The sequence below is a fragment of the Corvus cornix genome, chromosome Z (genome assembly GCF_000738735.6).
Source record: "Corvus cornix cornix isolate S_Up_H32 chromosome Z, ASM73873v5, whole genome shotgun sequence".
Taxonomy (NCBI): domain Eukaryota; kingdom Metazoa; phylum Chordata; class Aves; order Passeriformes; family Corvidae; genus Corvus; species Corvus cornix.
In genome coordinates, this window is record NC_046357.1 from 28,330,543 (window position 1) to 28,346,020 (window position 15,478).

At 39.2% G+C, this 15,478-nt stretch overlaps 1 protein-coding gene across 2 annotated transcripts in view; it reads right to left on the minus strand.

The window, feature by feature from the left end:
* LOC104689781 (methylthioadenosine phosphorylase) overlaps nt 1-15,478 on the minus strand; it is a 32,375-nt gene that overhangs the window by 12,912 nt on the left and 3,985 nt on the right. For both annotated transcript variants that reach the window (XM_039566963.1, XM_039566962.1), the window contains exons 2-4: nt 14,045-14,131; nt 7,860-7,918; nt 5,400-5,567 (exon numbers count right to left, since the gene is read on the minus strand). In XM_039566963.1, the coding sequence (XP_039422897.1) occupies nt 5,400-5,567; nt 7,860-7,918; nt 14,045-14,131 (314 nt within the window). The remainder of the gene's footprint in view (nt 1-5,399; nt 5,568-7,859; nt 7,919-14,044; nt 14,132-15,478) is intronic.

Genomic DNA, 15,478 nt, shown 5'->3' on the forward strand with positions numbered 1-15,478 from the left:
TCCAATAAAATCACTAGAAAATATTTAAAAGAAGGTTTTAAATACAAGTTACATGTTAGAGTAGGTTTGGACAAAAAAAAAGCATCAATAGGATAGCCTTAAGAATGAGATTATAAAATAGGGAAGAGATGGATAAATTAAAAACATCTGGAAAATGAGATACAGCTGTTAAAATCAGATGAAACACTAATATTAATTTTGCCTTTATGGGATACTGAAAAGCTGCAAAGAGAATGTATGAGATTCTTCACACTTTTCCATTTTGTCTGCTAATGAATTATTTAGAGCTGGAGGAAATGGTAAAAGCCATAATACATTTCCTGCACTATAGTATTTCCGATGTTACTAGTCAGACACCTTCAATCAGAAAAGTCTGAGAAAAGATCTCATATCAATAAATATTAGCATCTGACTTTCAGATGCCCTGTGTTCTTTGAAGAGAATGGTCACATCACTACATGCCATCATAAAGAAATCCCACTTGGTCTGAAAGACAGGTGTCTGCTAAGGAAGGCAGGAGCCTCCCTTGGAATGGAAAATGTAACCGCCCCTTCCCTCTGAATTATTCTAATTTTGAAATTAAGGGGCTTTCAGGCAAAGATATGAGAAATAAGAATAACAGTTCTTTACTAGCATAGATAACAAGGCAATGATACAGAAACACTGGCTTAAACTGCCAGAGTCAGGATACAACCTGACACCCTGTCGGTCAGGGTGGTGGTAGCAGTCCAATTAAGTGGTGGCTGCAGTCCTCTTGAGGTGACAGATATGGTTCTGTTGAAGGGGTGATCCTGTAGAAGGGTCTGGTCTTCCTCAGAAGGTCCAGTGGTGGTTATGTAGCTCTTGTCCTCTGGGAACCCTGGAGGTAAGGGTTGAGTGTGGTGTTCCAAACCTCAGATCATATCCAGGTAGCAATGCTTGGTTCCTCCCCCTGGGCGGAGCATCTCACAATGGGATGATGTAATTCTATGAGTCATGCAGTGAGGTTAGACAGCCCATAAACAGAAGATATGCCTCGGAGGGAGTTATCAGGGATGTGTCATGGACGAGACAAAGAACACTGCCCCACCTGGTTTTAACAGATGGTGATAGAATACACCAGTAGATACATAGATACATACTTTTGGTTACATTTTACATTGTAACTGAAGACACCACTACATTTTGCACCATTCACACAAACTGCACGGGAGTAAGTAAAACCAGTAAGACCTATAATTGCTTTGAGCAGTGGACCACACGTGTTCACAGTTAGACAATTTCTCTTCCGCATCTGCTGCAGTTTAAAACCCACCTGGAAATTAAACCCCACTAAGCCCCTGTACCTGCAGCAACAGTCATACTTTTAATCAGACAATAAGGTGACTTTTGCTCCTTCGTTTTGGTTTTTATCACAGTAACACAGGGTTTTCTGGCAATTCTGACTATGACTGATTCTAGGAAGCAAAATCCAACTCAAATAAATGAACACACCAGTCATTTCCATCTGTGACAAACAGCCCTCTACCACTTTTATCATCACCTTCCTCCTTCTTCCAGTAGTGTTGAATTACCAAACTATTGGTAATAAAAGAATAAAATGTAAATTCACACTGGCATCAGCTGTATAAAAAGCAGTTTCAGTATGGTCTGCATCTTCAGGGACACTAGAAGAAAATTCTACAAAAAAATTTACAGAGTGTAACAATACTGCAGTAATTGTAGTAGTGTTTGTGACACAGAGAACAGAAACAATAAAACTGGCAGCTATTACAGGAAGCTATTTTCTACATCTCCTCAACTGAGCTCAGTCATTCAAGTAAGTAGTTACTGTCTTGCTCTTCTCTTCCTAGCAAATATCAACAGCAAACCAGAGAGTATTCAAAAGCCCCCAATTAGTCTGAGGTAGTCAACTGACTAACAGTGCGGCAATAAACTAACAGGAGTCAAAGGCAGAAAAAAAATTATCCCAGATTTTTAAAGTACTTTTTTAAAGAAATGAGCTGTTGCAGACTATAATAACAAGTGGTTATTTCTGGATTTGGAAGCAAGGAGAACACAACATATGTATTTTTGGATTTATTTAATTGTGGTTAAGTACACAAAATAACAAGCATAAAGAAAGCAGAGACTACATACAGAATCAAACACTAGGTGTGGTAATGAGTGGGAGAATTAAGCTCTCCCAAGTTAGGAAATCTTATATAGTTCTAATTACACCTATTCAGTGTTTCACACTGTAAGTCAAACCCATGCTAGGCTGAAGTCCTACACAACTCCTGATATTGCAATCCTGTCACTCATTTCACAGTGTGCATGCCTAAGGAGAACAAATTACAATAGCTGCGTACAGTTTTCTGCTCAGTTCTAGCTCTTTTCCCATTCCTATTCACTATCCCTTCATTTTGCTTCACCTGTAAGGAGAATTGAGAACAGGAATGCCCCCTATTGAGAATATATATAGAGAGAGCCCAGATACTAAAAGATACCTGGACACTAGAAGGCACTGATTTTTATGGTGGCTTGAGTAAATCCCTGCCACCGAGACCCCAACTTCTTTCCTATGTAGTGCCTGGCATGGATTAACCACTCTATAGAAGCCAGAATACCTTTCAAGAAAAATAACTGACTGTGTAAACACACGTTTAACCAGTATCTTCTTTCTAAGACTATTAATAAACACTGTTTGCAGGACCCTGACCCTTCATTAGAAGGTATTTCAGAAAAATTCTATCTTTTCAGATTTTGGTGGACAATGAAAATATTCTGTCCTATGAAAATATCTTCCGATCAGTAGCACTGTTTTCATAATGACTTATATAATGCAATCATTCTTTACACTGCTGTTGATGCAGACCCTATCTCCAAAGACTTGGCAGTCTAACACTCCCTGGCATAGAACATTATGAAAAAAACACTTGACATAGAAATTCAGCTGTCAATAGAGACAGGCTATCACAACATACCAATTTTCTGAATTAAACTGTAAGTTGGGGATGACTTTTAAATTCATATTATGTATCATTTTCCACACTGAAATATTCTCAACGTGCTTTACTGAGAAGCGTTTTGGTTTCCTGATGCTATTAAACAAGTCACAAAAAGTTTTCCCTTGCCTACATCAAAACAAAAACTTACTAGCCCAAATGAAACATTGCTCATAAATAGGCTATACCATTACTACTGGTGACCATCTGAATGAACTATACATGAAGACAGAGATCACAGAACAGTTGAGGCTAGAAGTGCCTCTGGAGGTCACCTGGTGGTCCACCTAGAATGGGCTCTCCAGGTCCATATCCAGATGGCTTTGAGTATCTCCAAGGATGGAGACTCTGCCACCTCTCTGGGCAACCTGTGCCAGTGCTCAGTCACCTTCAGTAAAAACTTCACTGATGTTCAAAGTGAACCTCCTGTGTTTCAGTCTGTTCCTACTGCCTCTGATCCTGGCACTGCTGGACAGACCCTGGCTTCTTCTTCTTTGCACCCTCCCTTCAGGTATTTCTACACATTAACGAGATTCTCCTCGACTCTAGTCTTCTCCAGGCTGAACAGTCCCACTGTCTCAGCCTCTCCTCTCAGGAGAGATGCTCCAGTCCTTTAGCATCTTCGTGGTCCTCTGTTGAGCTCTCTCTAGTATGTCCATGTCCAAATTGCACTGCAGAGCCCAGAACTGGATACAGTACTCCAGGTGTCATTCACCACTGCCAAGCAGAGGCTCCCCTCACTTAACCAGGAGTCTGCCAAGTGATAATGCTGTGAAAATAACTGGTGCTTGACTCACAATCGTCCAAACCATGTCCCCAAGTCTGTTTAATATCCTTCCTATAAAACTCAGTATCAGCACTAAAAAAAGAGCATTGTCAGCAATATACCTGATATCCACCCATAAATCAACCTAGTATAACAGGAAGCAGTTCATATGGGGCTTGCCCCTGCAGTACTTAGTAACTTAGATACACTATATTTAAACCTACTCTTACAAGAAAAATAGCATTTCACTTACACGCGCAAAAAAAAAAAGTCAGTAAGTCAAAATTTGAGTAGCACTGAACTGCGGGGAACTGCCTTAGGTTACAACGTAAGATATAACCAAAAGTATGTATTCTATCACCATCTGTTAAAACCAGGTGGGGCAGTGTTCTTTGTCTCGTCCATGACACATCCCTGATAACTCCCTCCGAGGCATATCTTCTGTTTATGGGCTGTCTAACCTCACTGCATGACTCATAGAATTACATCATCCCATTGTGAGATGCTCCGCCCAGGGGGAGGAACCAAGCATTGCTACCTGGATATGATCTGAGGTTTGGAACACCACACTCAACCCTTACCTCCAGGGTTCCCAGAGGACAAGAGCTACATAATCACCACTGGACCTTCTGAGGAAGACCAGACCCTTCTACAGGATCACCCCTTCAACAGAACCATATCTGTCACCTCAAGAGGACTGCAGCCACCACTTAATTGGACTGCTACCACCACCCTGACTGACAGGGTGTCAGGTTGTATCCTGACTCTGGCAGTATTTCTGTACTACTACATTTATTTTTTAATTTCCCTATTAAGTTGTAGTTCTGATTTTCAAGTATCTCTGGTTTTCTTTCAAGCTAGTACAGGAACAAATCTAGGTTTACGTGTTCAGTTGGCAATGAAATACTACCAGCAGCGCCACAAATGCCCAAAGAAGACGCATAAACCATTTAAAATGCTTTAAATTAGGTGTAACACCCAAATAAGACTTCAAGATATAATACAACTCCAAGTACTAAAAACAGATTTACCTTTAAAGTGTACAACCAGATCTTTGAATTACTGGTGTTGCTGGTGATCTTTAAATGTAGCTTTTATTTTGCCCCCAGCTTTGCTTGAATTTTTCTAGTCAGATAATCACAGAGGATAGGACTGGCTGGCGTAGGAAAACTTTGGAAACAAATTTACTTCCTTATGATTCTTAACAAATAACATATGCAAGCATCTATCCTTGTTTTAAAACAACCTCCTCTCTTTTGCTACTGTGTTGCATTTATGTCTCTTGCGCAGGACCTCATAATTATAGCATATACTTTCCTAGCTGATTCCTACTATGCTTTCTTGTACTTCTCCATCTCATTTCAGACTCTTCATAAAGCTTGGAATGGCTTGTGCTCTGAGAATAGAAGATTTGTTCTTCTTCTGAACAGTTTTCCCATGGAGCTATACATTAGTTCATTCATGGCCATCCTTCAACGCCCGGTACTTCTATCTCTGTTAGAATGGAACTTTTTATAATTGCATCCCCATTTCCTATCATATTTTCTTGTATGAATCTTACTTTTTGACTGAAGAACTGAGGCTATCAGCTCATTTTACAAAAACCTGATTTAACGTGAACATGTTACTATACGGTTTAATCCCCATTTGTCCTCCCTCTCACTCACCTGTCAATGAACTGGTCAATTATGACAAGATCACCAGGTTGTATTTCCTCTCGTAATGAACCACAGGCAGTAGTCACTAATACATGGGAACAATTTTCTTCTTTTAACGCCCAGATATTGGCACGGTAATTGACGTTTGATGGCATAATTGTATGATGCCTTCCATGTCTGCAAAGATACACGTTGCAAGAGAGTAAAATACATCAGACTGAAATTGCCTTCCTTCTCCCAAATAAGGAGAATTTCAGGAAACATATTTTCCCTAACAATACTGGAAATGCAACTGACCATTTCAGCTAGTTCCGGTATATTTTGTTTTCCTAAATGTATTAAGCTTCTCTCAGAATTCAATTTAAGAAGCAATAGTATAATTTTCTTTTTAAATGCAAAATTTTAAGTCCAAGACTGCAACGAAACAGATCTTAAAAATACAATTCAAATACACATCAGCAGCTTCAAGAGTAAAAAAAGTATTTTCCTCTGAATTTTCTAAGCCAGTTCCATAGATTCTGAAACCCCTTTTCCATACACTACAGGAAATTTTTAAGATTTATATACACCTCCATGAATTTTCTGCCCAGAAGCATTGCTTGTATTCTCCCACACAAAGAGTGGCACATCACAGCACATTGTGTTCTAATCTGTCATCTTTCCAAAGAAAACAGTAGAATCATCACATTTTTCTCTTTGATCTTAAACTTTCATAAATTAAAAGAACCACTTCACACTGCTGCAGTATTCTTTTTCACCAAGACAGGAAATACTTGGTCTTATAAGCACAAACTTTTGTGCTATCTCTGTCTTTGCTACAGAAGTACATCACTTACACGATTAAACACATTGGAAAATTATTTTCAACCATGTAAGAGAAAAGAAGGAACTTAATTTCTCAACTGATTTTTTTCAGAGGCCAAAAAGTCCTAAGAATTTGATCATTCAGGAACTGCACACAACATGGCCAAGCACTGTCAGGCAGGATGGCAGGATTCCCATGTTGTCATTAGCATTTCTGATAAGCTACTAGGCACATGGATTTATTGCTTTATTGCAGTTGCTGTCATAATTTTCTTACAGAATATACATGCCTTTTTTTTTTTCCAACCTGATTCAAAGCCAAAACACAAAGTAAAATTTGCAGGTACCTTGGCCCTAAAAGTAAACTCACAAGGTTTCTATATAAACGGTCATAAATCCCAGTGAGGAGGTAAACCACAGCCAAATTGTTCAGGCATCTGTTGCCCAAGGTCTAGTTTGAAACAGCTCAGCTATGAGAACGTGACTTAGCATTTCATTTGAGAAAATGAGAAAAATGTTGTCCAGATGCAATAAAACACATGAGCAAAGTCCATGAAAGATAAGAAAAGTAAAACCACAGACAGAAGTGTAGTTGCAGAGATGCTTAGCAGTCAGCAGCTTTAATGGAAAAACACTGGCATGAAAAGAATCGGGGCCCTGAGTGCACCACTGGGTCCTAAGTGCACTGGCCAGTCTCACTCTGGGCCTCCACACAAACTCCTGATGCCTCTGAGCCTGAGTGCTCCTGCCTCCAAGCTCAGGCCCCAGTCTTCCCTCCTGGCCTGAGCTGTGTCACAGTGTGCCTGTCCTCAGTCCTGTCTCCCCCATGGCCTTCAGACCTATGCTGCGGTTTATCTCCAGAGCGGGGTGGGCTTTAGACACACACTACAGCCTTGTCTCTCACCTCCTACTGCTCCTGCCTGGATTCCCTGGATGAATCCTGTGCTTGACTAATCACCTTGACTTGACTGGGCCTGCAGATGGACTATGTCATCAGCACCCACTCTGTCCATTCTGCCCAGATGCTGCGAACTGTGTTAGTATTCTTATATTTAATCTAGGAGCATGCTGGTCCTAGACATCCATGGTTAACACCACTGTGAAATTTCCACACATTCATCTGCAGATCCTGCTTCTAGAGTCTCTTCAAGTATAGTAAACGATGTCTGAATAAAAATTACACAGCGAGAGAGAACTGCAGGGGATGCAGCACCCTAAGCAATAATTGTAATAGCAGGAGGACTCAATAATCTAAGGGATTGATTTGGAGGAGTTTATAGTGGTACCAGAGACAGTTCATCTGGAAGCAGACAATTTCCCTATTTCACAAAGGACATCTGCTAACATAGTGAGCAGATGAATTAATCAGTAAGGTTATCAGCACCACCTATCTACCATCAGAGCAGGTGGCCTTGCAGGCTGCCATTCTTACTAGGGCAACATCTCCCACCAGATTTTTTATCTAACCTACACAGCATTTTTAATACTCTCAGTCCTTGCAGCATCAAATTTGCTCATGAAAAAACCTAAACTTGTGCTGGACTTTGCTACCACAAAGAGCAAGACAGTATCAGATAAGAAATTCAGTTCGCCTAATGAAAAGAGAAAAAATTCCGAGAAAACTTTACGACACATAATAAAACCCCCCTTAAAATGCTCATTTACCTTGCTAAGAGCACACAGTCCACATTTTTGATCTTTCCCAAAATCAAAGCATCCGATGGCTGCAAAACAAGCACATGAGTTACAGCCTGACAATCACATTACAAACCTCTACTACTACCTAAAAATAAGCGCAACAGTTACGGAAGAAAATACAGGTTACCATTGTATTCTCACATTTTCTTGATCTCAGCTCTGTAATTTAATATGGCAGATTAGCAAAACAGTCTGGAACAGGAACATCAAACTTGAGACTAGAAGGATTATCACAAATTTTCTGTGTTCGTACCAACATTAACATAGCAACTTTTTACTTTGGGGTTTGAAATGGTAATATATGAAAAGAATATTTGAAACACAAAAAAATAGTAGCATGCACATTACCATTAAATTGGTTAGCATGACTCACTTTCTGGTAAACTTCAGTTTCTTTTTGCTAAATAGGTGCCATTCTCTAGTAAAGCTCCCTTTAAACATAAGTCACACTTAATCCGTGCTTTTTCATAACACTTGCCATTCTTTTCTCTGTCCTCCTTCTAACTTGGGCTTGTAGTAGGGGTGTGAAGAGTTCTGGATTCCTCCAACCTACCCTTCACTCACCTCCAGCTTCCTGAAAAACTCACTCTTCCCTGCTGCTGGGAGTCCTGCTTTTGGGAAATGAAATGTGATATAACAGAGAAATTCTGGTACATAAGTGGCAGAAGCAGTGTTGGATTTGCTCAGCCCAGGGATTTCTCTCACAGTTACACAACAAGAAAATACAATCTTCCTGACTATCAAACAGCCAGGACAACAGAGCATTCTGATTTTAGCTATGCAGCTGGAACATGTACCCTGCCATGGAGATGGGTCATCCTGCCCATGAGAGGCAGCCTCTAAGTCATCAACCACCATTACAAAAATCAGCTCCTCTGTGGGCTGTGTTCTGCTCCTGGCCTTCTGAAATACACTATATTTTAGCCTCCCTTTTTGTTAAAACAGCTACTAACAAAATCATGGTTTATCTCCTGATCATAAGTTTGCAAGTGTCTTGAAAGAATCACACATTTGCATTTAAAAATGTTCTGTTGCCAACTACTTGATAGAATACAAATAAAATCATAATGCTAGATGCAAAATTTCAGTTAGTGTTTAGTTTTACAGCTGTTGATTTTATTACACATTTGAAAATCTGCAGAGATTGACAACAAAGTGATACGGGAGTCTCACGTTCAAGATTCCCATTTCTAATACAAAACATCACCTTCTACTTCCTATTGCACAGCTCTTTCTGGTAATTATTCATGTGAAAGCTCTCCAAAGCACTTTAATTTACTCTATCACCAATGTTTAAATTCTGGCAGACACTTACTACCTTTTCTTAAAAAAAAGGAACATTCCAGAAAATTTATGTTTAGAACTGTAGTTATTCTGACTTTTTTTTCCAAGTCTCCATTTAATATTAAACTATTGATATTTAAGTGTTTACCTTACATATACTCTTCTGAAGCAATCATGGCTTTAAGAGTGAAATTTTACACAGGGCAAAAGCCTTGCTGTCTAGTGGCCAAGGCAACTTGCCATTGCAACATTCCATAAAAAGGAAGGTTCACAAAAATTAGCATTTGGGATTTTGTTTTGTTTACAAACATTTGCTGCATGAAGTAATAAGCACTTAGTCCCCAAAAGGGTACAAAAATACTCTTAAAAACTAAAGAGGATTTTCAGCAAAAGTTCTTGTCTCCCATCAAAAAGATCAGCATGTTGATGACTGGGCACTCTGTTTTATAAGTAACAGATGCAAGTTTATTGCAAGAGGTAGATTTAAGTTTACATCATTTTCAAAAGATTTGGGGTAGAAAGGTGCTGTTTGACTTCTATTCCCACAACAGAACTCCAGTGACTTCTGGCGTACATCGACAATCAAAAAGGATGTAACAGCTCTAAAATCCACAGGCTTCAAAATCTAGTTGCTGTAGCCAGGGTTTTCTTCCCTATCTGCTTGCATCCTAGCACTCCAAAAGACTTCAGGATGGTTGTATAATAGTACTGTCCAGCTGACACCTTTGCACAGATTTCCATGAAATGCATTCTGCACATTTTTCAGGTGACATACTGAACACCTTTTTGGCACATGATTTCTAGAAAGAGAAAAAGAAATACTTGGCATAAAGAAAGCACTGCTAATTGATGAATGGACAGTTTAAGAAAAGAATTGCAGATACTGCATCATGGTTCATTAAAAGATACTAAAGATTGTAAAGATCAAACAATCACAGAATTGTTAGGGTTGGAAAAGACCTGTCACGATCAGCTAGTCCAGCCTTCTTGCCAAGGCAGGCTTGCCTAGATCAGGTTACACAGGGACACATGCAGGTGGGGTTGGAGCGTCTCCAGCAAGGCAGGCTCCATGACCTCCCTGGGCAGCCTGTTCCAGTGCTCTGCCACCCTCAGTGCAAAGAAATTCTTCTTCATATTGTGTTTTAGTTTATGGCCATTACTGCTCGTCCTGTCGCTGAGCACCACTGAAAAGAATCTGGCACCATCCTCTGGGTACTCACCTTCGAGATATTTATGATGAGATCCCCTCTCAGTCTTCTTTTTTCTAGACTAAGGTGGCCCAGCTCCTACAGTCTCTCCACATAGGAGAGATACTCCAGACCCTGAATCACCTCGGGGCTCTGCTGGACCCTTTCCAGTAGCTCCTTGTCTTTCTTGTATTGAGGAGCCCAGACCTGGAACACAGCACTCCAGATGCGGCCTCACCAGGGCCAAGGGAATCACAGCCCTTGACCTGCTGGCCACACTCTTGCCACTGAACCCCAGGACAGCACTGGCCCTCCTGACTGCAAGGGTGAACTTGTCATCCACTACCCCAAGTTCTTCTCTGCAGAGCTGCTTTCCAGCATGCCAGTTCCCAGCTCTGCTGGTACTTGGGGTTATTCTCCCCACCAGGTGCAGGACCCTAAACTTGCCCCTGTTGAACCCCATCAGGTTTCTCTCTGCCCAATTCTCCAGCCTAAGGTCCCACTGAGTGGCAGCAAAGCCTTCACGTGTGTCAGCCACTCCCCCCAGTTTTGTATCATCTGCAAACTGGCTTAGGGTTCATTCTAACACTTCATCCAGGTTGCTGGTAAAAAGATTGAACAAGATTGGACCAACTATTGATATGTGCATAAAGTTATAGTAACAGAAATTTCAAACTATGTGTTAACCATGTAGCATAGCTAGTGTGTACTTCCATTCTACTCTCTTTCTCCCACAAGTTCTTTCCAAGTGCTATACCTCTTTACTATTATCTCAGTCATAGCCAGGAGTGATGATAAGATAATAAAAACTTTTAGTGGCACAATTTCAATTCAAAGCTCTAATACTGTATTTTTAAAGGAGGATTTAATAAAAGTTCTCAAACATAAAAAAATTATAAATGTATTTAACAAGTACTTCCCTCTTTTCACAAAATACAAGCCAGATATATATTACTCATTGTTGCAAAACAGAAAAGAAAGAATAGAACCCTGGGCAATTAACCTCAAACTATTACAATAACAAACAATTGGAATAAATCCCCTTTGTCTATAACATAAATATGCATAAAGTATTGTTCATGTGGTGTCTACAGAATTAATTTTTTCCTTAGTCTCATCTCAGAAGCTAGTTGGAACAGAAAACAGAATGAGCATGAAACACTTGCAATGAAAAAGTATTTCAGAGGTTGTGCAAGCCTCCATTTAACCTGTGAGCTAGTTCAGGAACCAAACGATGTACATTGTTTTGCAGAGGTAGAAGAGGAGCTTAAGTATTATGTTACATGGTCTGATTTTCCTGATGAAAGCAAAAAATGCTCAATTGAAAGGTGGAACTACCCCCTGCTTTGTTTGCCAGATAAACTTATGAGCAGAAAAAGAGAGGGAGCTCCTAGAATAATCTTCTAGAGCAGGAAGACCTCTTGCCCACCAGGGAAGGTGATTCAGAATCAAGATCTGTCATCCAGGAAGTAAGACAATCTAACTGAAAATATATTCTGAACAATGCTTTTTAGTAGCTTCAAAATTCAATGATGAAGATAAAATTGCTTGGAACAGCATCTGTTATCCTGTAGAAGAATAATATTTTCCATATCTGGAGACAGAATCACAAAAAATTTTTGGAGTATTTTCCATAGAATACCGAATTTTGATGCACTGAAAATGGTGGAAGCAAACAAAGGAGAAAAGACAGCTGGAATTTTAAGAGCTGTAAGCTTACTTAGTTTTTTAAAAAACTATTGTACTGCATTTTCCCTATTTATAATGTAACTTGAACATCATAGGAGGACCAATGTCAACATAGAGAACAGCAAAAAACTATCATAATAGTATATTTTAAGCTTTTCCATATTTCCCACATTCCCTAATGCTAAATTTGGTTGTTAAATGATTCTTATGATTCAAGAAAGCCAAAGCAGCAGAGAATTCAAGGACTCTGTATGAAGAAAATGTAAGCTATTATTCATCTTTTAAAAGAAAAGAAAACAGCATTTTTCATTAAAGAGAAATTTATTTTGCTGCTGTCAAATGTTAAAGGTGCCAAGGAATATTTATCCCAGAAAGGTTTTCAGTCAAAAATCTTTTTGGCTACGTCCTTGCCTAGAAACTTAAGAATGAAACACCAAGATTTAAGTAAAGTGGAATTGTACACTTTGCATTTTTACATGACAGAAGGAAATGGACATACATTCTTATTAACTATGCCTTTTCTTTTGATGTTCATCCATTTTCATTCTTCCTACTTTTGCCTGAACTAAATAGATTGATGTTTCATCTCAGTTTCTCTTGGGAAATAAAAGACCACAAAGTTCTGAAGTTTATTCAGATTAAGCCCTTTACTTCTTAAAATTTCAGGCAGATTATCTCGACACTGATTTCACAGCTCTATGAAAAAGTATCTTTATGGCAGAAAAGTCACAATTTGGTTTTATTCCAGTAACAATCAAGAACAAAATATATCTTTAGGAAAAAAATACTAACAAACAATAAACTTCTAAACTTTTCCAGGCACACTTAAATAAAAATAAAATTGCCATCTTCCATTCAGCAATAGCTGCTCCTCTCAACTACGTAGTTCTAAAATGACTGGCAGGTTGTCTAACACCTCCTTCCTGAATACTAAATAGTTTCAGCAGCAATGTAAGTGAATATTGATCCAGCTGATAATACCAATTGAATTTGTGAGCCTTGTTTCTGCTTCAGTTGAAATCCATTGCACTTTGTGCAACTGTAACTTGTGGACTAAGCTCTGCACATCTTACACTAAGGCTGATCCATCAGTTGCTCCTCATGAGGATGAAAACTGCATTCAGTCACTGAAGTTAATGTGATTCTATACAGGAGGAAATATCAGAAGTTCAGATCTACAGAGAGAGAGAAGGAAGACAGGCCATTACAGTTAAAAGGATAAAAGCTTGCTGTTTGGCTGTGCTCTCTTTCTCTGGCTGTGACCTGACTCCATCCAGGTTAGCTTAACAGTCCCAGTCCAACTCAGGACATTATCTCGAATTCATGTTTGTATTCACACCAAGATATCTGAGTTTTACTCTCATCCCCCTTACACAATGCTTTGTGCCAGGAATTATCCTTCAAAACACACTCAGCGCTGTGTACAGAGCAACAGCCCTAGCCTCCACTCCCTTCTGCTGAGGAAAAAGACAGAAGCAAGACAAAGGAGAATTGTTCAGGTGTACCAGTGTCACAAGAACAGTTTCAGAGCTTCATTTTCAAATAATTTTCAAATTATGTGGCTATAAGCATGATTTTACATTGGCATGTAAAACATAATTCAGTAGTTACAAGGAAAATGGTGTCTCATCTATCTCAAAGGACAGTTTTCTGCAATTCAGAAAGGTTCCTGGACCGATCTGACAGACAATAGAGGTCACACACCAGCACAAATTTGAAAGAGAAAGGGTTTATCCCTTGATTGTAAATTCAGGACTGAGTTTCTAAATTCATCCAGTCTACAAATGAGAAGAAGTATACACTCCTTTGCAGATCATCTTTGCAATACTTTGCTTCTATGAACTAAAAATCCCACAACACAGCAACTAAAAAGAACAGTTGTGCCAGCACCACCTTTATACATTCATTTACCAATTGGAACATTCTTAAAGCGCATAAACATCTTGAAAACTGGCAAAAAGTTTCAGTAATAAATAAAAAGGTTATACAGACCTTGCCATAAGGAGTGTCAACATATTTTTCTGTTCTTCCTTCTAAGATATCCGGATCATCCAGGCCAGTTCCACCGATAATTCCAATCTTACACAAAAAGTACATATTAGTCTTCTTGCAATTTACATTTAACTGCATGCCTGAAAAACGAACCAGGCAGCTACAAAATGTATCTTCTTCTTGAGGTGACGCAAGACTACAGATCAACAGAGCATAATATGCCTATCAGATTTTCCTAGAATGTACATTTCAAATACCTGATTTTAAACAACTGGTATTTAGCTTGCCAATTTCTTACCCCACGATTTTCCTGTTTAAGATACCAAATTAAAAAAAGCTATGAAAAAATGCACAAAGATGCACTATTAAACATTTATTTCCAATATAAAAATGAAGAGTGCTATTTGGGAATGCCTCTATTGAGTGAGAAATACTCAGTATTGTAGAAATAGTGAGAAAAAGTGTAGAAAGCTCATTAATACCAAGGCTTCTTGTTTATATGGACAAAAAGTCTTACACATAACCACCATACTGAATACCAGGTTGTCATGGTTTTAAGCCCAGCTGGAGGTTAAGCACCACACAGCCACTTGCTGAAACCCCCCTTCTTTCCTCCTGCATTGTGGTGGAATGGGGAGAAGAATCAAAGGCAAGCTCGTATGTTGATATAAGAACAATTTAATAACTGAAAATAAAATAAAATATGGTAATAAGGGTAAATTATAACAATAATGAAAGCAAAAAAAATAACAAAAAGGGAAAAACTAGTGATGCACAAGACAACTGCTCTCCACCCGCTGAGTGATCCCAGGCTCCCATTCCCCAGCTGAGAATGGCCACCCTCTGGGTAACTCACTCAGTTTATACAGCGGGCATGACATTCCACGGTGTGGAATATCCCTTCAGTCAGTTTGGGCCGCCTGTCCCAGCTATGCTCCCTCACAGCTTTGTTTGCAAACCCCCTCCACTCCCTCCTTGGCAGAGCATGAGACAGGGAAAAAAGAAACCCCTGACTTAAGATAAACATGACTCAGCAAAGCCCAAAACATCAGTGTGTTATCAACGCCATTCTCATGCTGAATCCAAAACACAGCACTGTAACAGTTACTGAGAGGAAATTAACTTTACCATAGCTGTAACCAGGACACAGGCATTCCTACATGGTATTATATGTCCAAAATAAAGAAAATCTTTTGGAAAAAAAATAGGGTTTTGTGTTGACTTGACAAAATCTAAGAGGTTTCCCAACTAAAATCCCTGTTGTGTTTTGATTTGCCTGTGATTGCATATTCCAGCTAAGAAAAATGCGTCTGATTTTTCTTGTTTCTAGCTCATCATTGGAAAGGAACTTGTTTTTTGTCTCTCTAGGGATAATCAGATTTTCGATCAAGTCAAGTTTTTCCCTTGAGTTCAGAACACTGGTAACTCCTTGGA